The sequence below is a fragment of the Danio rerio genome, chromosome 24 (genome assembly GCF_049306965.1).
Source record: "Danio rerio strain Tuebingen ecotype United States chromosome 24, GRCz12tu, whole genome shotgun sequence".
NCBI classification, from domain to species: Eukaryota; Metazoa; Chordata; class Actinopteri; order Cypriniformes; family Danionidae; genus Danio; species Danio rerio.
In genome coordinates this window covers 32,867,564-32,893,466 of record NC_133199.1, presented here as the reverse complement: position 1 = coordinate 32,893,466, position 25,903 = coordinate 32,867,564, and the positions used below count along the sequence as shown (strand labels likewise).

General features: G+C 36.1%; 1 protein-coding gene and 1 long non-coding RNA gene across 6 annotated transcripts in view; one reads left to right on the top strand and one right to left on the bottom strand.

The window, feature by feature from the left end:
- LOC137490644 (uncharacterized) overlaps positions 1-25,903 on the bottom strand; it is a 127,595-nt gene that overhangs the window by 67,438 nt on the left and 34,254 nt on the right. The gene's annotated exons all lie outside the window — the stretch shown is intronic.
- olfm3a (olfactomedin 3a) lies at positions 106-24,977 on the top strand. Its single transcript, NM_001111172.1, is given in 6 exon segments — positions 106-466; positions 11,090-11,233; positions 19,331-19,486; positions 19,712-19,931; positions 22,802-22,908; positions 23,074-24,977. Coding segments are annotated over 6 exon segments (1,374 nt in total). The 5' UTR covers positions 106-397; the 3' UTR covers positions 23,752-24,977.

Here is a 25,903-nt window from a genome sequence, read left to right as displayed (position 1 = left end):
ACTTTCTCTTGCTCTCGAAGAACCAACTACGACAGCAACAGCATTTCAAGCTAAAAACGCAGCATGCGTCGCAACTATAATGTTTGTCGATGCTGCAGTGTCTTCATTCACTCCCCAACAACGCACCTCAACAAGTTCACGTTTGAAATAATCAAATGATGTCACATCCGCTGTTGAGATCGCCTTGGTAGTGTTGGATGTTCTTCAGTGTCTTCTCTCATGCGCGCGGTCGTAACTTTGGACAGCGCGCGCTCAGTATTGGCTGCACGCGGGAGCTCGCGCGGCGGAGCAGCTCGGTAATGAATGTGGATCTATCCGCCCTGTACTGCTCGGGCATCATCTGCCACGCCGAGAACGCGATATTAACGCCAGAAAAGTGCAATAGAGCAGTGACAGCATGATCCTTCTGTTCGGCGCATTAAATCCCCTGCTTTTCCTCATTGTCTTCGGACTGTATCCATCCATGGTAAGTTGATGCGACGAGTTGCAAGCTAAAAGATTTCACGAGAATGTTTTTATTTTCCAGTGTGGGCTTTTTTGAAATAGATTTCATATGGCTTAATGGGAAATGCATTATAATGTTTTAAAATTTAACTGCGAAGGTGTTGATCATTCCATATGCTTTTCTGTATGTATTACGCATAAGATAATACGTGTAGCGCGTGTAAAAGGAATACAAAACTATAGCGGATAATAAACTTTGGTTCATTCAAGCATGAAGCTACATTTGGGTTTCCAGTTGTTTTCCAGTTATCTCCAAGGAATGCATTGGGGAGTTGCAAAAAGGTAAAACGACATGCAGCAATTACTTGAAGGCATTTGGAATAATAATCGTCTATTTGAGAAAATAAATAATTAAAATGTTGCCTGTGTGGATTCATTAAATGCATACTTATGATTTGATTTCACCAGCCAGTGAGTGTATAATGGTGTATTGCTAAATTCTGGTCCACTGCCCACCACAGTTAATAAGCAAAATAACCTGTCACTGGGAAAATGATGCAGTATATCCAGATCAAATGAAATATATTAATTAATAAACAAAAGTATTAATCAAATTGGCTGAAAATAAAACAATATAAATGTCTTAAAATAAGCAACAGCAATTTTAACTAAAATAAATATATTAAAAACAAATATGGCTCTAGAAAATGTATGTTTATTTAGAGAGCAACTAAAAACTGAACCTTAGCTATTATTAAAAAATAATATCACGGGCGGAAAAAAAAAATCTAGAGAATTTGTTTAATGTTTATGTAATTGTTTAATTATGTTTAATTAATCACTAGGCTAAGAATATTTTTGATCGTGCTATATTAGATGTTAATCAAATCATTGTCAGACTAAATCTGACACACTAAATCTGAATACTCATCAAATAAACATAAACAAAAATGCATGGAACCCAATGAAACAGGACAATGTTATAACAATCTACTCATTTTAAATGGACAAACAAGTCATAACAGCAGCATATTTATAGTGGTCAAGCAATGCAAACATAATTATTCACACCCCAGTGCAAACTAGGGGAGAAACGGAACTAAACAACAAGGAAATGCATGTAAATTTAAAACTGCTCATTTGCATTATGTTGGATTTGCTTGACCAATTTATTTTGGGTTGATTATAGCCTTTAAAACAACGCAAAAATCCTTAAATACAGTGACATTTTCATTTAAAATCATCCTGACAAGATGTAACAAGTGCTAAAACGAGTGTGGTGATGTGCTTTGGGTGTTTAGTCACAGGCGGACAGGAGCTGTCCACACTGCCGTGGTGCTGAAGTGAACTAATCACATACAGACATGTCTGCATGGACTAGACAGTCAATTGCTTTTTTGTCGAAACAGTTCATTTAACCATTGAATAACGTGCCTAGTACCTCTATCCCGGCTTTTTGACCTCTACATTTGAAGTCTTGAAAGTCCAAAATGAACACAAACACAATGCAAGAGGGGCGTTGGAGATGGTTGACTAAGAAAGTGAATGGACGTTAACGTAATGGGCTTCTAATTGCATTGTTGTTGCTTGTGGGATGAGTGATTTATGATGATTAATTTGACGTGCTGAAATGCGCTTTTTATGGTGACAAATTGCATTACACACCTACGGGATACAGCTTTCTAATGTCGGTGGAGGGATCCATAATGATACAAACCCTAAGCTCATTTAGCATTCAGTGTTTGGTGTTATAGCAGGACATTTTTTGTTGTGGGTTTGAATGGAAAAGTCAATTCAGTCATGTATTGATTGATTGTCGTATTAGGTTTGCTAATGTGCTGTTGTGAATATCTAGTCATTAGAAGGTTTTTTTTTTTTCATCATCTGACAAAGAATACATCCATAAAATATCGATGTAGCCTTTGATATGACATTCATATTTGGATATGCTGACTTGTTTGCTGACTATTTAGTCTAACAACAATAAATGCATGAAAATCACAGCATATATGTAGATATACTGTACAGTTGAAGTCAGAATTATTAGCCCCCCTTTGATTTTTTTTTCTTTTTTAAATATTTCCTAAATGATGTTTAAGAGAGCAAGGAAATTTTCACTGTATGTCTGATATTATATTCTTCTGGAGAAGTTCTTACTTGTTTTATTTCGTCTAGAATAAAAGCAGTTTTAATTTTTTTTAAACCATTTTAATGTCAAAATTATTAGCTCCTTTAAGCCTTTTTTTTTCGATAGTCTACAAAACAAACCATCATTATACAATAACTTGCCTAATTACCCTAACCTGCCTAGTTAACCTAATCAATTTTGAAATACATTTAAATACTGTGGAAACCCTTATTTTAGTCTTCGGTAACTTAAAAAGTTGACAAAGACGTAAACTTCTAGGTGTAACAACCTAAAATAACTAGTTTAAGTTGATCCAATGTTGGGATCAACTTGCGCATGGTGGCGCAGTAGATAGCACGTTCGCTTCACAGCAAGAAGGTTGCTGGTTTAAGCCTCGACTGGGTCAGTTGGCATTTCTGTGTGAAGTTCACGTTCTCCCCGTGTTCGAGATGGTTTCCTTTGGGTGCTCCAGTTTCCCCCACAAGTCCAAAGACATGTGCTATGGGTAAATTGGGTAAGCTAAATTGTCCATAGTGTATGTGTGTGAATGAGAGTGTATGGATGTTTCCCAGTGATGGGTTGCAGCTGGAAGGGCATCCGCTGCATAAAACATATGCTGTATAAGTTGGCAGTTCATTCCGCAGTGGCAACCCCTGATTGATAAAGGGACTAAGCCAAAAAGAAAATGAATGAATGAATGAATGAATGAATGATCCAATGTTAGCATTTTTGTGTGGAGTTTGCATGTTCTCCCTGTGTTTCCTCCGGGTGCTCCAGTTTCCCCTACAGTCCAAAGACATGCACTAAAGGTGAATTGGGTAAGCTATAAATTGTCTGTAGTTGATGAGTGTGTGTGTGCCTGAGAGAGAGAGAGATAATGAGTGTGTATGGGTGTTTCCCAATACTGGGTTGCAGCTAAAAAGGCATCTGCTATGTAAAACATGGAATAATTGGTGGCTCATTCCGCTTTGTCAACCTCTGAAATAGAGACCAGCTGAAGGAAAATGAATGCGTGATCCAATGTTTTTTTCCCCCAGTGGTTGATCATCAGCCCTTGATACAAAGCATGAACATCACCAAATACTACTGAGAACAAAGGATTTGAGGATTATTCTGCTGTGTTTAATTATCGCAATTATCAGATGAACTACTGTGAGCAGTACATCTCCAAATTCACATACAAATTTACACACCACACACCCAAACTTTTGAAATAACTATGTGACTTTAGTCATCAAAACACACACTGTAGAAAACATTGTGATCTCCACCATCAGGACAGAAATGTGGGTCCATTTAAAAAACATGATCATCAGCAGCCGTACTGTATATGTTCGATATATATTCCTCCATCTCCTGTCCTTTTATAATGATGTAGTCTGTGTTCTCAAAATGTTTTCACTGTATTGTGTGATGTGTGTCATTTTTCATCAACAAACCTAAATGGAAGTGGATGCGAATGTTGGCTGTTAAGGAATCAATCATTGCGTGAGCGAAGTGCTTTGCTGAGATACTGCTGATGTTGTGATGTTAGGTACGGTAAATGTATAACTGCCTTGCACTGCATTTATCATAAATTACTCTATTAAGGAAAATATTGCCATGCAAAATAGAAGCAATTGCATTTCTGGTGTAGAAAGGCCGTCAGTCTGTGCAATAGTGAAGTAGTGAGACAGTTAGTCTTCAGGTAAATGAAACAGTTTTACAGTAGGTGGTGAAATGTAATCACATCTATGAGCAAATCAACTCAACAACTGATTTTTTCAAAACACTGGTGAATAGAAGAACTAACATATTGGTCATATTCATAAGCGAGTCATCATGCATTCAATTGGTTAGTTCAAAAACACTGATTCATTCAAAAACATAGTACACTGTAAAGAATTCTGCATGGTTTTCACTCAATTCTGTCATGTTCCCCCAACACAAACTGATTAACTTAATTGTTTTTTACATATTTAATTGGATTAAACATAAAACATTTAAGTTGTCCCGAAAAAACTTGTGATGATTCTGCGCATTTTAAATAAGTAACAAGTAATTAGGAACTTGGCAAAATTTGTTTTTTGAGTGCAGGAAGGTCATTGAATTATCATCAAGGTAATGAATTATACACTCTAATAATTGAGTAGTCAAATCCCAACTGATTCAGAATTAAAACGTGACTGTCTTTATGAATGAGTCATTGAATAATACAAATAACCGATTCATTCTAACCATTTCTTTCTTTATCTTCATGTGCATGTCAATTATTTCACCTAATCAAATCAATATTGATTGATTAAAACTAGATAATTGACTGAATTGTTTGTTTACGAAGACTCATTGAATCATAGATATAAGCGTAAAAACGCCAATTATAAAGGTCGTTATATTCTTCACACTCATGTTTATCAATTCAATCTTCTTCTTTTTTTGAAAACACCATTCAGAACCAAAATATATAATAGTCTTTTTGAGTAAATTATTGAATCATACACATAAACGACCACCAAATCTGTCCATTCAAAAATACAAATTCATTTCAAAATGAAACTTACAACCATCTTTATGTGCTAGTGAAATATTTTGTTCAAAACTGGTTTATTTTAGATTGAAATGTTACAATCTTTGCAAAGACTGGTTGAATCAAACATATAACCAATTTGTTTAAAAACGCCAATAATTTAAGGAATGAAGCTGGTTAAATTCTTCACATTCATGTCAGTCAATTCAACCTTGATCCAACACCGATTCATTCGAGAACTAAACTAGTCCCCATCTTCATGTGCAAGTCAATAATTTCAGCTAATCAATTAATTCCAAAACACAAATTCATTTCGAAACTGAACTAACAGCCATCTTTATGTTCAAGTCGTTGAATTTGTTTAAAAGTGGTTAACTAACTGAACTGTTACTTTTTGGAGACTCATTGAATCATATATGTAACTGATTTGTTTAAAAACACCCATTATTTCATGAATTAGGCTAGTTATATTCTTCACATTCATGTCAATCAATTTAACCTTTTTTTTCAAAACACCAAAATATGTGATGGTCTTTATGGGTAAATCATAGAATCATACAGATAAATGCTTCATTAACTCATTGATTCATTCAAAAACGAAACTAGTCTTTATCTTCATGTGCATGTCAATCATTCTACCCAATCGCTTTTTCTAAACACATTTATTTTGAAACTAAATTAACTGAAGTTAGCTAGAATTATTTGTTATTTATAAAAAGAATTCCCATTAATTGAATTATTAATGTCTACCCTTACCCCAACGCTAAACCCAACTGTCACAGTAATGTGAAAACACATCTGGAGCTGGAGTTTTCTCTATTAGTATAGCTTATTAACCATGTGGATGGATGATAAAAGCCTTCTGAGCCTACTGGAAGGCGCAAAAGGCTCCTGCTGGCCCATATCTTACAGCTTATAACCACTGATAATGCCCATTCAATCGAGTGATAACATTTGAAGCGGGTGTAAATTATTGAATCATACTCATAAACAATTCATTGTCACATTGATTCATTCAGGAACTAAACTAGTCCCCATCTTCATGTGCATGTCAGTCATTTCACCAAACTAATTCTTTCAAAAACACAAATTCATTTTAAAACGAAATAACAACCATTTTTATGTGCAAGTCAATTATTTTGTTCAAAACTGGTTTATTTAGGATTGAATTGTTGCAATCTTTATGGAAACTCATTAACCCTTATGTACTGTTGGGGATGTTTTCATCCACTTTGGTTTGATTTTGTGTCTCAATTTGACCATAACTTTTTTCTATGTTTGTACTCGCAGAATGATTTTTGGTCACAAATTATATTTTAACACACATTTTGAGAAAATGCTTTAAATCAGCAATACATTCTGGGCAAAATTACTAGCCTTTTTTATTTCCACGTTGAAAACATACACTATTAGAAATAGATAAAACTTTTAACTTTTTACTGTTGATCATCAGTTGGCACCATTAACTTTTTAGATAGGTCTGTGCAAAAAATAAAAAATAAAAATAAACTTCTCTGGATTTTCTATAGAGTGTAACTGCGAAGTAAAGTGTGTGTATGTGTGTGACCTTTATGCATTTCCCTTAATGTTTCTGAGAAAATCAAAATATGCATCTCAGCTTTCAGAACTTTTTTGTATTGAAAATATGTAATTCTGTGTGTTTGTTTTACCAAATCAGTGACATAATTTGTGAACTTGGCAATTAAAGAGTTAAAATACTGTAATTTTCTAAACAATTTAGTAGTTTTGATCAGGACTGAGGATGATCAACAGGTTTATGCAAAAAAAAGAAAGAAAAAGAAATTATCTGGTGCATTTTTTCAGCAGTTTAATTCAGTGGATGTTTTCATCCCGAACATCACAAAAGGGTATTAAATTTGAACAGTGCAAAAGGGTTAAATCATACATATAACTGATCTGTTTAAAAACACCAATTATTTCCTGGACTAAGCTAGTTATATTCTCTGAATTCATGTCAATTGATTGAACATTTATTTCTAAACACCATTCAGAACCAAAATATGTAATGGTCTTTAATCATTAAATCATTTAAATAAATTATTCATTAACACATTCATTCAGTTAGGAATAACTAGTGGCATTCTTATGAACGAACCACCTTTCATGCAACTAATTCTTCTATAAGATTCATTCAGGGACACAAAAAGTTCAGTAATTCAATGCACTAATTATATTTGTTCAATAGTTATTCACTAACATTTGGGGAGTGTTTCCCAACCCTGTTCCTGAAGGCACACCAACAGTTCATATTTTGGATGTCTCCCTTATCTGACCAATTCATTTCAGACTTTAGAGTCTCTTTCTAATGTTTTTATGAGTTGATTCAGGTGAGTTCAATTAGGGAGAGGTTGAAAATGTGTACTGTTGTTGTGCCTACAGGAGCAGGCTTGGGAAACACTGCCTTAGGGTTTGCTTGTATGCTTGTCAGTGGAGCAATACTGTCTAAAAGTAGCTAGCAATACGGTCTAAAATGCAAGTCGACGCCATATTAAGGTTTTGTGTGTTTGAGCTGCTAAAAGGGATGTGAAATGCACAATATAAAAATAAGCACAAACAGTTCTCAAGAGTCAGAGAGAGAAGTGTGCAAGTGCATGCAAAACACAGGATGTCTCTGTCCCCGGCAGAAAAACGCATCAGTTTGTGCTCTCAGGTGAATCCTCAAAACCTCCCTATCTTCTCTTTATCATTTCCTTCATCTATCCCAGTTCCTTCTTCCTTTGTTTTTGTTTATTTTATTTTTTTCAAGCTTGTATTTGTGGATCCGTTGAGTGCACAGTTATGTGTCTCGCATATCAACTCCCAGACTCGACTGTACAAATTATACATCAAAGCTGGGGAATTGGATCAGTTACAGCGCAAGTGGATTAGAGCGAGAGAACACTGGCATTACTGTGACTGACAGGGACACGCCCACTTCTTGATGTCACACGCACTCGGGTCCAGTGTTAGACAGATTTCCAATAGATAAAAGAAGGTTTATAATGTGGTCTACTTGGCGATCTAACCTATTTATTTAACTCATCCCTGGAGAAGCTGACATCTAAGTGTCTGTTGGAGTGTTACAGACCGCAAAAGTATGTCTTTAACAGTTTGCAAGGCATTCAGAGGCTTAATATTGAACATAATGGTAGGATTTAAAGGGATGGTTCACCTAAAAAATGTACATTTACATTTAATAAAACACAGGGATTCTGGGATGAGGTTTTTATAGTGCTTTCAAATCTCCTTGGTGTACTATTGGGTTCTGACCCTGTGCTCATTACTGTATATTAGGACATTCAGATCATACATATTCATTAAGCAGTGCACAACAAAAAAATCCTTACATATTGTTTGATAACAGCTAGAAAGCTGTTATAATTGCTCTGGAAAAAGGTTAATCCTCCAACTACTAAACTATGGCCTGAGGAATTGATTTATACCATGCATTTGAAACAAATATCTTAAAATATTATTTTGAATTAAAGTAATTGTTTTTCATGTTTAAAACAAAAGTCATTCAGAAATTATTATTAAAATGTTGAATTAATGCACAAGAAACAGTTTTCAGTACAAGTATATGCCCTTAAAGCTACAACCCAGTACTGGGAAACACTCATACATTCTCACATTCACACACACATTTATTCATTCATTCATTTTTCTTCAATTTAGTCCCTTATTTATTAGGGATCACTACAGCGGAATGAACTGCCAACTTATCCAGCATACGTTTTACACAGCAGATGCCCTTCCAGCTGCAACTCTGGGAAAAATCCACACACACTCATTTACACACATACACTACAGACAATTTAGTTCATCCAATTCACCGATTGGATTGTGGGGGAAACCGGAGCACCCAGAAATAACTCACATAAACACAGGGAGAACATGCAAACTCCAATCGCCAAATGGCCCAGCCAGGACTCAAACCAGCGACCTACTTGCTGTGAGGTGACAATGCTAACCACTGAGCCACCGTGCCACCCAGGTTTCCGACATTTAACTTCTTTAAAGTAACTTTTTTTGTGTTAAACGAAAAAAAAGAAACACAAACAGGTTTTTGACGAGGGAATGTTGAGTAAACGATCCCTTTAATTGTGATCTCAAGGCTGTACATGAGTGAAAATATACATATAACAATGTTGCATTGAATTTGTTCAGTGGATAAAGTGCAAGTCATATTTTTATCGGTCAATAATGCAATAAAATAAGTGGAATGATGAGTTAAGGGAAAGCTACTCCAGAAATAAAAATGCAATAGTTCACTCAACCTTCGTGTCAATCCAAGCCACAATGACTTTTTTTCTTTTGTGGATTATAAGCTTTCAAGCTTCAAACAGGACGCACAAACAGCATAAAAGTCGTCTATATGACTTTGGAAATATTGAGTCTTTTGAAGTCAAAAACTGCATGATAGCCTTGTGTGTCAAATATGGAGAAAACACAGAAAATCTTGAGATCTGCCCTAGTTTTCCATGACGTTTTCATGACATTGAAATTCTTTTTAAATTTAAATGATTTCTTTTTTTGATTTGTATTGATTGAAACCTGCAGTTCACAGAATTGGTCATTTGGTTAACTGACACACTGTAATATTTTAATTAATAAATAATAGCAATCAAAGCTGTAAGCAGCGATGAAAGGGACCTTGCACTCGGGCTCACGCAGGTTCCCTTAGGATGACATAACAGTGGACAATAATAATTTAATCTGATATATTAAAAAAAACAGTGATAAAAATTACAGATTTATGCCAAACTTCCTCCTGTCAACAGGGGGTGCAATAACTGTGACTCACTATTGGCATGTAGATGTCTTCAGAAAAAGAATTTTATCAACTATTTGAGGCAGATCGGACATTGTGTAGTTCAGTTATAAATGCTTCCTCTTCCATTGCGAAACACTGAAGTTTGTCAGGACACCACAGACAAGCCCTTCATTGAAAACTCTAGATCTTCACAATCTATCTTCACTAGAGCTTTCAGATATCACCAGCCAAATATGGTGCTGATACGATAAAAAATATGTTTTTTTTACAGTGTAAAGCATGTCACTTCCTGTTGCCAGCAGGTGGTGCTATAACTGTGATTGGATATTGGCATGTAAACGTGTTCAGGTCAGGACTTTTATCATAGGTTTTGATTTTATGGCAGATCAGGCAATGTATGCCTGAGTAATAACAACTTACTGTTTTGTGGCGAATAAAAGTTTGAGATGCCACTACGGACACACCCTACAACGAAAACTCTAGATCTTCGCAATTTAACATCGCACAGGCCTTTAGATGACAATATCCAATTTTAGTGTTGATCTGATAAAATCCCTAGGAGGAGTTTGTTAAAGTACAATGCCAGGAAATAGCAAAAATGGCACTTTTTCGGCAGAGGAAGTTAAAAATACCTGACTTTCTTTTGGGTTTGAGATTTCGCTCCAAGAGACTTTTTTGTAGGGTTTGGCATGTTGTGTGTGCCAATTTTTGTGTGTGTGCGTTAATCGTAGTCCAGGGGTCAGTCTGTCAAATGTGCATGTCAAATGTGTCCCACTTCCCTATAACAAATGTAAATTTACGCACTTTTGGGGCGTGTGAAAGTTTTTTGTGAGGTTTCGATTATGTTTAGACCCTCAAAATCGCAATTCATTCCGTAGAAAAAGAGCAATTCCAATAGGGCCTTCGCACCATTTTGGCACTCAGTCCCTAATAAAAATAAGAAGAAGAAGACAGAAGAAAATATAGATTATAGAAGAAGATTAAATGAACACTAAATGTTAATTTTTCTTGCCCAAAGTTACTACACAACTCAAAATTAGATCAATGAAAAGTGCTTTTTCCCTACAAATGTTTCCTTTTTGAGGCATTAAGGTCTGTTCACTGGAAAAGCCCATAAAACTTCTCATTGAAACTGAACAATGAAATCCACACAACTCTGACATGAGAGTGAATGGTAGAAATGTCTTTGCTGGGTGAGCTAGTTTTTTCAAGTATGTGTGTGTTTGTGTTTGTGCAGACGATAGGTCCTAAGGAAGGATGGCAGGTGTACAGTTCGGCACAGGATGCAGACGGACGCTGTATCTGCACTGTGGTCGCACCGGAACAAAACCTCTGCTCCAGGGATGCCAAGAGCCGACAGCTCCGACAGCTGCTGGAGAAGGTTTTATGCATAAACACACTTTTATTTTCTGCTCTGTTTTCTTTTTTTTCTGATTTATATCATATATATCACATATTGTATACTGAAAATGTTTTCATATTTACACCCAGTTGAAAGCTCTGACATCAGTAAGATTTTCAGCAATAAATGAAATGCACTGAAGTGGCAATGCAGATTTTCAGACTAATGCAAAACATTTCAAAATATTTCAAATAAACGCTGTTCTTTTGAACTATCAATTCATCAAAGCATCCTGGAAAAAAGTGGTTTCAATAGCAGTGTTAATAAGAAATGTTTCTTTAACTAGTCTCTCTGTAGGACTCTCATACTTTCATCATTTCATCTCTTTGTTGTCTATTATGAGGGAATTTGTGAGTGCACTGAACTCAATCAGTGAGCATTTTCAGCATTGACTATTTTAAAATCTTATTGGCTGCTCCATTTAACTTAAATCTTTATTATTGGTTAAAGGCTGGAGGGGGTGCCATGAAATTGCTGCATTTAAAGTTATTTATATTGTCAAGGAGTTGGGATTCTCACTCAAATCAGATGATTTGCACTTACGACAGAGTATTTCTTTGTTAAATATTGTACTTACAGGTTGAAGCTCATTTTTAAAATGAATTTTTGAACATGTCCTTCAGGACACTTTACTCTGTATAAAGAAGTCACCGGCACCGCACATGACTTGCTGGAGAATTGCACCAAAGAAATGCATTTTCGGTTGTAAAGCAAAGTTGATCTTGTTAATTTAACCCTTTCACGTGCACGTTTTACATACTTTCATTATTTTGAAGGCATCACTTTTATTTTTTCCAAACTGTAGCCCTGTGTTCTCCAGTGAAGAGAATTGAGCTGCTGGATTTACAACATGTCAGTTCATCTACTTCTTTCAAAATAAATGAAAATAAGTGTCTATTGACAGGAAAAAAGAATAAAGTAAACAATCTAATGCATCTGTTATTAATAACATAATCAGATTTTGTGCAAAATTATTATATGTTCTTCTTTCATAGACATGAGCTTGCATTTTATGAAAAGGCATAAATGTTTTGGTTTGCTATTTAATATACAGTAAAGTCAAAATTATTATCCTTCCTTTTTTCATTTTCAAATATTTTCCAAATGATGTTTAACAGAGCAAGGATTTTTTCACAGTATTTCCTATAACATTTTTTCTTCTGGAGAAAGTCTTGCTTGTTTTATTTCAGCTAGAATAAAAGCAGTTTAGAATTTTCAAAGCCATTTTAGGGTCAATATTATTGGCCCCTTCAAGCAAAATAATTTTTTAATGGTTTACAGAACAAACCATTGTATACTTTGACTTGCCTAATTACCCTATAACCTGCCTAGTTAACCTAATTAAGCCTTTAAATGTCACTTTAAGCTTATTACTAGTATCTTAAAAATATCTAGTAAAATATTATGTACGGTCATCAAAGATAAAAATAATCAGATAATTAATTAGAAATTATTTATTAAAACTATTATGCTCAGAAATGTGGTAAAAAAAATAAAAAATAAATAAAAGTTTTCCGTTAAACAGAAATTGGGTGAGGGGGTGTACAGGGGGGTAAATACTTCAGGAGGGCTACAATTATGACTTCAACTGTATGTAATAAAATGTCTGCAACCTAAACAATGATTATTTAATTGACAACACTGATAATTTACACTGATAAATACTTCATTTACAGTGATCGCACAGGTTGTAGTCAAAGCTGCACCACACTTGTTGTTTGAATAGTCTTTTTCAACAGATTCAGAAAGCTGTATTTTTCTCTTAGAAGTATTACAAAACTACCTTTCAATGAAAAGATTGATGTTGTACTACTCTACTGTGTACGTTCTCAAGATTAATATTACTTTTTCTTCGGCTTAGTTGAGTGAAATGAACCAGCAACTATTCCAGCGGATGCCCCATACACTCCCAAAACAACCATGCTGTATGCTCTCTCATTCACACATGCACTCATACACTACAGCCAATTTTGTTTACACAATTCACCTGTAGTGCATGTCTTTGGACTGTGGGGGAAACCGGAGCACAGGGAGAACATGCAAACTCCACACAGAAATGCCAACTGGCCCAGCAACGACTCGACCCAGCAATATTCTTGCTGTGAGGCAACAGTGCTAACCACTGAGCCACCATGCCACCTCAAGATTAATATGAAAATTTAAATAGTATTTGAATACATCCCTTCAAACAGATCTAAACGCAGTTCACAAATGTATGCGCAATTTCACAAATGAATGAGGGATGTGCAATATTTATGATACATGTATTTAAAAATACATATTTTAAATACAAAATAGTATTTTGTAACTTGTATTTTATGGGGTTTATGAAAAAGGCTTAATATTTTGTATTAAAATACTTTAGTGTCTTGTATTTTTGTATTTTAAAATACTGTAAAATACTTTGTGTGAAGTCTACATGATGACATCATAAAAATGCAGCCACTGATTGCCCCTTTTTAGTTGTTTGCCTAGGCTTGAGATCAGACCAGAAAATTGATTAAGAAGGTCATCAGTGGTTGGAGTATGGATGGAAATTATGCACACATAAAGAAAATAAGAGACAAACGGTATGGGCATATTTAAGAGCAAGTTAACAATAATTGAAAATAGTGAGCACGGGGAGAACGCGTAAACTCCACACAGAAAGGATGGTTGGCTTGGTAAGGACTAGAACCAGTGATGTTCTTGCTGTGAGGCAACAGTGCTAACTACCGAGCCACTGTGCCACCCATCTAGGAAAGGAGGAGGAGTAAGGGTGGAAGGGGGGATTCTTCAAAACGAAGATGGCTGTTATATGGAACTTAGGGTATTTATAGTGGCTTAGGAATCGTCTGATTGGTGAATCATAAATTTAAAAATGTGGGACCGGCTGCAAGCAATCATAAGCACGTGATCCTCTCGAAATAAGTTTATAAATAAACTTTACTTATGGTGAAGGGATTGATCCAATATGCCTATTGATGGAAGGTTTGCGAAGATATGTCATGCTCCCTAGTTAAAGTATTTTGTAGTACATTTGTGGCTGCTGTATTTTGTCGTGTATTTTGATACATGTAAAAGTGATGTATTTGGTATATTATTTTAAAATAAATTTCAATGTATTTTTGCCTATCTTAAAAATGAACAGTCTGCATTTTCTCTTCATTCATTACAACTATTATAGTTTCATTTAATTGGCATTTTTAATTTTATGGCATCTTAAATTTGTGGGGCTCTTTATGTTCAGTTTGGTTGTATGTTTGCCACAGAAACCCATAAGTGTCTGACCCTGACATATACAGATTTCTTTTTTCCTTAATATTTTCAATGAAATTACTTAAACTTAGTAACTCTAATGTCAATTTGCAAAATATATAGATTTTTTCTGTCTTAATATTCTCATGGTAAAATAAAACTACTGAACGTTTATAGTTTTTGTACATGTTATGGCCTCATTAAAAATGTGTAGTAAAATCATGATGTTATTAACCATGCATTGCAAATGTAGTGCAAATATTTGAAACATCCCGAAGCCCAGTAATAGCCAAAGCTTTAGTTTCCTCTCTGCCTTTCTCCCTGCTTTCTCTCCTTTCTATCAATCAATGCACACACAAACCGGCACCATTTGGCTAGTACATATTGTGTGGACAACTAATGTACTGTTTTGCCTCAGGGACTCGCACACTTGCACTGGAACTACTGTAGCCTGCCACTAATACTGAAATGAACACACACACATATACAGAAACACACTCACACACACACACACACACATACTTGTCCTTTTGCTCTTTCTCTCAATCACACATTACATATTCACCTCCCCTATGGTTTTTCTCTTTTATCAATCTCATTCACACTTAGGACCTTTAAACACACACACACACACACACACACACACACACACACACATACAGAAAAAGTGCTTCCACCGTGTTCGTGAGAGGCTGATTTTATGCAGGTCATTAATACCTGATTTTATGATAAATGATACATGCCTCAATCCAGCGGGAGCCTGACTGCCGTTAATATTGATATGTACATTTATTAACGCCTCCGTTTTCCCTATAGCCCGAAAAGAAAGTGCGGGCCTACAGAGGACGCATCTCATTCATGATTCATGGGTTTCTGCTTTTCAAGCGCCCCAGTCAAGGTAGCTAATCAGACCGTTTGACGGGGACAAACAATGTGCGATTGTTGCAACCTTTCAGGGTTTTTTTTTTTTTTTTTTTTTGATCAGCACCTTTTTAAAGATTCATTAATTGTAGTCAGTTTATCCACAACTTATGCAGAGAGAGGTGTCTTTGAAAAGTGCCTCCCATTACTTATTACTCAGATCCACTGAGGCTAAAGTTTTAATTTACACAATAATAAATTCATCTACTCACAATTGTGTCACTTATATAATGCATCTTCCATGCAAATGTCCACAGTGACCAGTGATTAATGGAACAAAAAACAAAGGAGTATGGTTCATTTAAATTTTCAGTGGATTTCAATATTGATTGGTGCAAAGGTTCAAATAACATGCTTTAGTTTACATCTACGGTGGTTCCTTCCGATGTGGCGACCCCTGATTAATAAAGGGGCTTTATTAAAAAGCTGAAAAGAAAATGAATGAATGAGTTTACATCTACACTACTGTTTAAAAATTTGGGGTTTGTATTTATTTTCTTTGATTTTGTGTAGTCATCAACATAAGCTGCATTTCTTTGCCATGGAACAGTAAAAAAAAAAGTTATTGTGAAATATTACTTATTACAGAATTATATATTGCATAATATTACTGTACGTTTACTATTTTAAAGGGATATTTCACACAAATATGACAATTCTGTAATGACTTTACTTAGGGTTGCTTTTTTTGTTTCAAACCTATTGGAGTTTCTTTATAAAACCAGTAGACATTGACTTCATGACCATTGATGTACAGTACTTTTTCCTATTATGGATGTCAATGGCTACTAGTTTCCAACATCCTTTAAAGTAAACAGATCAAAGAAAGTTATGAGGGTTTGGAACACTCAGTTAATGAAGAGTAAATTTTAATTTTGGGGTTGTACAATCACTTTAAAGGGCACCTATGATGAAAATCGTCTTTTGGGAGCTGTTTGGACAGAACTCTGTATAGATAGTGTGTCCACAGTCATTGGGGTGGTATAAAGACAATAAGTCTCATTTTTGTAATTTCCTGACATTAAAATAGGATCCAAATCCCTCTCATTTTGAGGCCCTCCTCAACGTGACGTAGGTCTGTGGTTTCTACGTCCACCGAATTAATTGACAGCCGTGTATTAACTTGTATTATTATTATTATTATTATTAACCGTGTATTATTATTATAATACATATATGTTATACATGTATTAACGTAGTAACATGTATAATCATATCAACAAGACAGGATGTCCACAAAGCTGATTAAAAGATCTGTTCAGCTCTCTGTAATCATCATGAGTTTTACAAGTTTAAAGCATTTTTAAAACAGTGCATGCTTGTAAGGAATTATAGCGATTTTACCATCTTTATCACCACAGCCGCATGTCAGTACAATTATAAAAGAAGATGCTTCAATCCTGGTTGGTTAAATCAGGTTTATTTGTACATTGACATAACGGATATCCATACAGCAGTGTATATTATCGTAGATCCTTTCACATTAGCCATGCAAAAACAGTGCAAAGATTAACATGTGCGCTGTGTGTGTCCACTGTGTCTGTGTGTGTGCGCGTGAACTTTGTAATGACATTGTCTGTGACTCATCGTTGCAGAAAAGCTTGAATTAACTCCACAACAAATACATCAAATAATCATTGGGAAAGTTCTTACTGTAGTTTTTCTCACAAAATTTACATGAGATCTGCTTCCTTCATGTCTGTCACTGCTGTTTATATGATGAAGCCGAGGCGGAGATTGAGGCACACTCTGACAGGCACATGGGAACGGTTGGCGGGGAGAACCAGCATTAAAGGTGCAGGCAACAAAAACAGCTATTGTGTTGAGAGCAGAATTTTCCAATGTTATGATAGATATAATAAATAACCTGATGGGTGTTTTGAGCTGCAACTTTACAGACACATTCTGGAGACCCAAAACACTTGTCTTAAATCTTGAAAATGGGGTAAAATAGGTGTCCTTTAAAGGTATATTACCAAATATGACATTTTTTAATGTCTGTCACCCTATTTAGTTTAAAACCTATTTGGAATTTCTTTAAATGACCAGTAGCCACTGACTCCATGACCATTGATATACAGAACTTTTTTTTCCTATTAAGGATGTCAATGGCTACCAGTTTTCAATAAAAATAAACAAAACAAAGAAAGTTATAAAAGTTAGGAACGCTCAGGTTTGTTAATGAAGAGTACATTTTAATTTTGGGGGAGAAGTATCCCTTGAATATACTTTAAAACACTTATTATTATTATTATTATGAGTTTTCAGAATACATTACCAAGTGTTCAATCTCACATGGTCCTTATGAAATCATTATTATGACTGGATGATCAAGATACATTGTTTTAAATATTTCTTCTAAAAAAAGTTTTGCAACAACACAATAACTGAGCCATTGTACGTATACTGTAAGTCACGAGATGTTCATTTAGTATTATGTCCTGTAACTAGTGGTAAAGAGGAAACCGGGGGGCCTTTAAACAGCATTATTTGTTTAAATTTCCTGATAAAATGGACAGAATAAAAATGATAAACTTCTTATTCAAACTAACAAAACCCAAGGGTGCCGGATATTAAATTATACAACTGAAGCAGCTTAACTGAAAAGACTAATCTTGGGATTTAGCATGAACTGATATTAATCTGTTAAAATTAAGATAGATGTGAAGACTTTTCTAAAATTCCACATAGTCAGTAGTAAAACAACATAGCATTCGTTTGGTACACATTTACACTAGGCATGGGACGATAACCGCTTTCAAGGATTACCCCGGTTTGGAAAAGTCAGTGTTAAAATGTTCTGTTTTGCCATTTTAAGGTGTATCCACATCAACAGTTACTGATCAGCCCACGATTCAGCAAACATCTGAAAAACAAACCTCTTCCTTACCAACATCCTATAAACCTGAACAATGCAGTGGCTTATTTATATACGCAAAAAATATATATATTCAAAGATGCCTTTTTAAGTTTAAAACTGTGCGTTTATTTAACAAAAAACATACACTCACCGGCCACTTTATTAGGTACACCTTTCTAATACTGGGTTGGACTCCCTTTTGCCTTCAGAACTGCCTTAATCCTTCATGGCATAGACTCAACAAGGTACTGGAAATATTCCTTAGAGATATTGGTCCATATTGACATTATAGCATCACATAGTAGCTGCAGATTTGTTGGCTGCACATCCAGGATGCGAATCTCACATCAGTGAGTGATGTGTACGACGTGGTCATAAAGGGATAGACATGGTCAACAACCGTACTCAGGTAGGCTGTGGCTTAGACACAATGCTCAATTTTTACTAATGGGCCTAAAGTGTGGCAAGAAAATATCCCCCACACCATTACACCACCACCAGCAGCCTGAAACGTTAAGACAAGGCAGGATGGATCCATGCTTTCATGTTGTTGATGCCAAATTCTGATCATACCATCCAAATGTCACAGCAGAAATCGAGACGCATCAGACCAGGCAATGTTTTTCCAATCTTTTGGTGAGCTTGTGCAAATTCTTAGCTGACAGGAAACCCTAAAAATGGTTGTGCGTAAAAATCTTAGTAGATAAGCAATTTCTGAAATACTCAGACCAGCCTGTCAACCAACAACCATGCCATGTTCAAAGCCACCTAAATCACATTTCTTTCCCATTCTGATGCTCTGTTTGAACTGCAGCAGATCATTTTGACCATGTCTACATGCCTAAATGCATTGAGTTACTGCCATGTGATTGGCTAATTAGAAATTTGTGTTAACAAGCAGTTGGACAGGTGTAGCTTATATAGTGGCCGGTGAGTGACCCGAAAGACCTGAGCTGAACAATTTAAGTAGGTGTTAAGTAGGTATTTGTGTACAATTACAGCCCAACCGTTAGTTTTGCTAACTGCTAACGTCATACCTTGTGATCTTTGTGACATAGGTGCAGAACATGTCTCAGTCCATTGAAGTCCTCAATCTGCGCACACAGCGTGATTTCCAGTATGTCATGAAAATGGAAAACCAAATGAAAGGCTTACGGACCAAGTTCCGGCAAATTGAAGAGGACAGGAAAACTATAATGGCCAGAAACTTCAAGGTACGTATTTATTAGGTTACAAAAGACCGGCTGCTAGAAATGCAATCATCAGCATCGGTCATGAATATTGTATGTGCCATGTCAAAATGTTAAATATATGTATGCCTGTAATTGAACAGCTTTCACAACAACCGCATAATGGAATGCATTTTACAGCTAAATGCTGTTTATTGGAAGCAACCTGTAAAGTTAACAGCCTCTCTTTTTCTGTGTGTGTGCCTACAGGAGCTAAAGGATCGTATGGATGAACTCCAGCCATTGATTCCTGTGCTGGAGCAGTACAAAACAGATGCTAAGCTGATCTCTCAGTTCAAAGAGGAAATCAGGAATCTGTCTGCGGTTCTGACGGGCATCCAGGAAGAGCTGGGAGCTTATGACTACGAGACCCTCTATCAGAGAGTCCTCAGCCTAGACAGCCGTCTGCGAAACTGCATGAGCAAACTCAGTGAGTATAATCCAGTTACAATAAGAACTGAAATGTAGATGCAAAAAAAGGCTGGCGATAAAATGATGACTGTAATTAGCAAGTGTTTGATATAATGTTTATGCTCCAAAGCGGAACTAATTGCATTGCTTCCCAGAGGGCACCTTGATGTCAAAACAACATTCAAAAATACATTTTAAAAATGTCAAAAATGCTAATCGATATGATATCAAAATCTCAACGTCCACTTGACATTCACACATTGATGCCCTTCATTCATTCATTTTCTTTTCAGCTTAGTCTCTTTATTAATCAAGGGTCGCCACAGCGAAATGAACCGCCCACTTTTCCAGCATATGTTTTATGTAGCGGATGCCCTTGCAGCTGCAACCCATCATTGGGAAACACCCATACACTCTCATTCACACACATGCATTATGGCCAATTAAGCTTACCCAATTCACCTACAGTGCATGTCTTTGGACCTGTAGGGGAAACTGGAGCACCCTAAGGAAACCTATGCCAACACGGGGAGAACTTTCAAACTCCACACAGAAATGCCAACTGACCCAACTGAGGCTTGAACCAGCAACCTACTTGCTGTGAGGTGACAGTGCTACCAACTGTGCCACTCACATTGATGCCCTTTTGACCACTACATTTCGATTCAAAAAGAAAATTTTCATTTATTTTGTATCTCAACAATGCATGTAAACTACCTTCATGACAAAAACTGCATCAATCTGACATCTAACATTGCCGTCAAAAAAAGTCTTGTAATCGATTTTTGACACATTTTTTGACACCAATGTCAATTTGATGTCATTTTGACATCAAGGTAATCAATTCACATCAAATTGATTTGCATTTTTGACATGTTATTACGCACCTTTTTATGTAGTTTAGACATCAAGGTGCCTGCTGAGATTAATTGCCATTTATTGATTTTCGCATTAATCAGCAGCAGAGCGCATGTTTAGGTTTGTATAAATATGAATAGTTCTCAAATCGATCATATGATTGCCTAAACATGAACATAAATTTTAGTTTTAATCTGGATTAAACAGTGCTGATATTCTCTAAGGCACTGATAAAGATGAGAAACACTGAAACCAATCCAGTTAAAAAGCTACAGTTGAAGTCAGAATTATTAGCCCCCCTGAATTATTAACCCCCCTGTTAATTTTTTCCCCAATTTCTGTTTAACAGAGAGCAGATTTTCCATTTCTACACATTTCTAAACATAATAGTTTTTATAATTTATTTCTAATAACTGATTTATTTTTTCTTCGCCATGATAACAGTAAATAGTATTTGACTAGATATTTTTCTCAGGTAGATCTCGAAACTCCCTTGCTGTTGTAGCTAATGAAAAATGGGGATTGCTATGAGATAACTAGAGATAACTACTAACTAAGAGCATGTCGATGGTGCCGATTTGGATTAGTCAATAAACTTAAGTTGCATGTTTTTGGATGGTGGGAGGAAACCAGGGGACTTGGGGGAAACTCAGGCGAGCATGGGTAGAACATGTAAACTCCACACAAAAACGTTGACTGGCTTGGTAAGGACTAGAAACAGTGACACTCTGGCTAACCACTGGGCCACCGTGCCACCCATCTTTGGTTGGTGAATCATAAACTGAATAATGTGGGACCGGCTGCAATCAATCATAAGTATGTGATCCTCTCAAAATTAGTTTATAAATAAACTTCACTTAATTTGGAAAGAAACAGATTTGCCATTTGCTATCTGCAGGTTATCAATATCAACTGATGTAAACATTTGCATTGTTAAATTAATCTTTTGGCCTTATTGTCCAGCACTATTCACAGTGAAAGCTTTTTGATTTGATTTTATAGAACAATAGTTTAGTTTTATATTATTTTGAATGAATAAAGGCTCACAATGTATTCCATATAGAGATATTTACAGAAGATAAACCCCTGCGTTCAAACACATCAATACATGGAGGTGATAGAATGGAAAAATAATACCGGGTTTGAACTTTAGTTGGACTGTTTTTAAAGTGACATGTTATCTTTAAAATGCTACACTCGTGGCAGGCAGGAAGCTCAAAAATGATGTGAGACAGGTCAAAACAGCCAGCGGCATCTGTCTGAATGTTTATGGCTCTACTGACAGAGCTTACAAAAAGTAGCAATTTATTGTACACCTAAAAATTCTGCAAAAACACAACTTTTTCTGTTTTAATATATTTTAAAATGTAACATACTCCCTGTTTCTTTTTTCAGAATTCTTTGATAAATAGAAAAGAAGCCGTTTTGATCATTTTTACCTTTACTGAATAAAATAAATAAAAATATTTGATCTCGAGATATTGAATGACAGTGTACTGTATGTGAATGCTTATTCAAAAAACAAGTTCCTCTATGATTTGTGTGGCATTGTGCATTTATATTTATTGAAATTAAATTAGTTTGAAGCACATTACAGTACAGCTTCTAAAATAAAGTCGCAAAGTGATGTTTTATTTAGAACTAAAAATATCCCGCCCAAAGCAAATTATAAAAGCTCAGCTTCTACCTCCAGCTACAGTTTGTCTGCACTGGATATTCAATTAATTCAATGCAATGAAACAACAATGGGATTTCAAGCGGCCCTCAAATAACCCTCCTAATTCTGAAGTGCTAAAAAGCCTTACAATATTAATAAGTTGGTTAGGCAAATTTAACAGATGTTTCAATATGTTATTAATATCTCTGATAATTGCATCCTTGCATTGGGGGTTGAACGCACGAAGCTAGTACATCATTAAGAGTTGCTGTTGTTTTTCACAAGCAAGTCTTAAAGCATGAAATTGCTTCTCGGGAAAGAAGACAATGTTGTTAAATAATAACATATATTAATTTTGAGGTTTTGTTTTCCAGCTTGTGGTAAATTAATGAAAATCACAGGGCCTGTGACTATAAAAACATCTGGAACAAGGTTTGGCGCTTGGATGACCGACCCGTTTGCTTCTCCAAGAAACAACCGGGTGAGTTCTGAAGGAGGCGGAACTAGCCTGATTGATGTTCTGCTATATATCGCTGATTAATCTTCTTGCCTTGGGTTACTAATTCCTGCTTTCCACCAGGTGTAAAATAATTAAGTGTGCCGCTCATCTACATACTTCAATCTCACTCTTGTCGTTTTCCAACAGGTTTGGTATATGGACACTTACACCAACAGCAAGGTGGTTCGAGAGTATAAAAGCATTGACGACTTTGTCGCCGGCCAAGAATCGCGTACCTATTACCTCCCCTTCAAATGGGCCGGAACCAACCACGTGGTCTACAATGGCTCTCTGTACTACAACAAGGAGCAGAGTAACATCATTGTCAAATACAGCTTCGATACCGGACGGGTTCTCACCCAACGTGCCTTGGAGTACGCCGGATTTCACAACGTCTACCCCTACACCTGGGGAGGCTTTTCGGACATCGACCTCATGGCGGATGAGCTGGGTTTGTGGGCTGTATATGCCACCAATCAGAATGCAGGAAACATTGTGATTTCGCAGTTGGAGCCGCAGACGCTGGAGGTTCTCCAGACGTGGAACACGGAATATTCCAAAAGGAACGCAGGCGAGTCTTTTATGATCTGCGGCACGCTCTACATCACCAATTCCCACTTGACTGGAGCCAAGGTGTATTATTCCTACAATACAAAGACCTCGACGTACGAATACATGGACATCCCATTCCACAACCAGTACTTTCACATCTCAATGCTCGACTACAATGCTCGAGAACGAGCGCTTTACGCTTGGAACAACGGACATCAGGTCATTTTTAACGTCACGCTTTTTCATGTCATCAAAACCGAAGATGATTCCTAATGGACTTGCGGATGATTTGGTTTTCTACTCATTCATGGTTCTTTTTCCAAAGTTAAACAGACATTCTTGCCTTTTTATCACTGTTTGAGTCTGAATGATAAGACACGAAGACTTAATTATGAAACGCCATTAAGAACTGAGTTCTTTTATTCATCTGCTCATAGCTGCTCTGAAAGTTAGGCCTTACTCGCAATATTTTCCAGACGGATTGCTCTACTGCATGAATGTCTGATTATTTCGCCATTTGTTATTTGTGATCTTTGTATATTAAGAAATCCCATTTTCTTATATAGTGACGTGCTTTTGGCGGCTTTAATTTCTCCAGACTTCTCTGGTGATCTCCTGTTGTGTCAAGTTTAGTTGTACAAACTGTAGAGCTCTGAATATGAAGCTATGTAAATGATTGTAACATTCATTGTCACTGTGAGAGGAAAGATTTTATATTAAATCTAGAAAGAACAACAATAAATCAACGTGAACATAACCACAAATCTACATCCATAAACGTAAACAACAGCACGGGAAGGAGCTGTGTGCGACACAGAGCAATTTTGTCAGCATCCAACCTGAATTCACAGGGGTTATAATGAGGTCATTTGCTGATGATTGTGACAAGCCCGACCGAGGCTGCGTTCACATTCATTTACGGCCAGCCCTCCTCACTTGATGACTTTGAATGCTGTCCTTTGGCATTTTCAATCAAGATCAAGGGCACGGGAGCCGGGAGGGGATGATTCCAACTCCTCTTGGCAATTTCCTCTCCCTTCATGTCTCTGTCAAGCGTCTGCTTGGGCACTGGGAATTTAAATGCACTTTTACCGTCATCAATTCAGCACTGGGAATAGATCACCCACAGGGATTTACTACTGCTGTTTCCTACATCGCACCAAGTATATTTCTTATGAATATTTGCTGCTTGCAACACAGTCTAGCAGAATGTGAAAGTTATTGTGGAAGTTCTATTGCCTATATAATATTACAGATTTTATAATCCTGTAACAAAGTATATCTATACATGGTCATTTATTAATTACTTTTTTTATTGTAATTTGTGAGTAGCTTGTAACAAGACTTAAAATCACAACTTGTTTTTTGTAAATGTCTTCAGTGAACCGACCACAAGAATCAACTGTGAACAAATCCGATCACACTGTTCACTGAAATGAAATACCTCAAAGCTATAATTTACAAGTAATCTGCTTTAGAAATTTTTCCACACAAAAAAAATAAATAAATAAAAAAAATAGAACATAGCAGTTTGGAAACTAGAACTATTCATTGCTCCTATGAAAGCACAATTTCCTATGGGTGTGTAAAAAAAACTAGTTGGCTATTTTTTGGACCTCAGTTTAATAAGGCTTATTTCACAAATGCACAAATTGAATGGCTCAGCAGGGAAGCAATATCTATATGCCTATAATTTCTTCATCATAATACTGTTTTATCAGATGACAAATCCAATACGGATTGATATTCACATTCAGCAGCCACCTGATAGTTTCGGTTGAAGCAACCGAGTGCATTGTGCTCCACATCGCAACTCATTTCAAATTCCAGAGAATGTGCAAAAATATGAGAAACTCAGTGGGACGCCATACTATTTCTATTCTCCATCCTTACACTGATATTTTTAGCCCCTTATTCTGTAACCGAATGGAAAAACTTTCCAGTGGAAGAAGCACAAATCATTTCATTTCAATCCCATGAGGCTTACCTACACAAAGTGATGTTAAATTCATGCTTTATGATAGTATTACTGTGAAATATTCATATTCAGACATTTGGTAGTATGCCTGTTTTCTGTTTTTTTTCTGCCATTTTACAAGCTTATTCTGCAACCCAGGCTGATTCTGAAAACGTACCCCTATATACTAGAGATGCGCGGATGGGCTATTATTTCATCCGCAACCGCATCACAAAACTCATTATCCGTCCGCCATCCATCCGCACCAACATTTTTGACCAATTTTTAAAACCGCACCCGCCCGCCATTTGCTGATTGGGCTCTTTATTTGAATGGCTTATTCCTTTTTTATTATACAGTGAATGTTTCTTTATTGATTATTAGATAATAGAGAGTGCCTTTAATGTAAACATGTATTTAATCCAAACTTGCAAGTCAAATCCAGCATTAATTGACGACGCTTTAAAG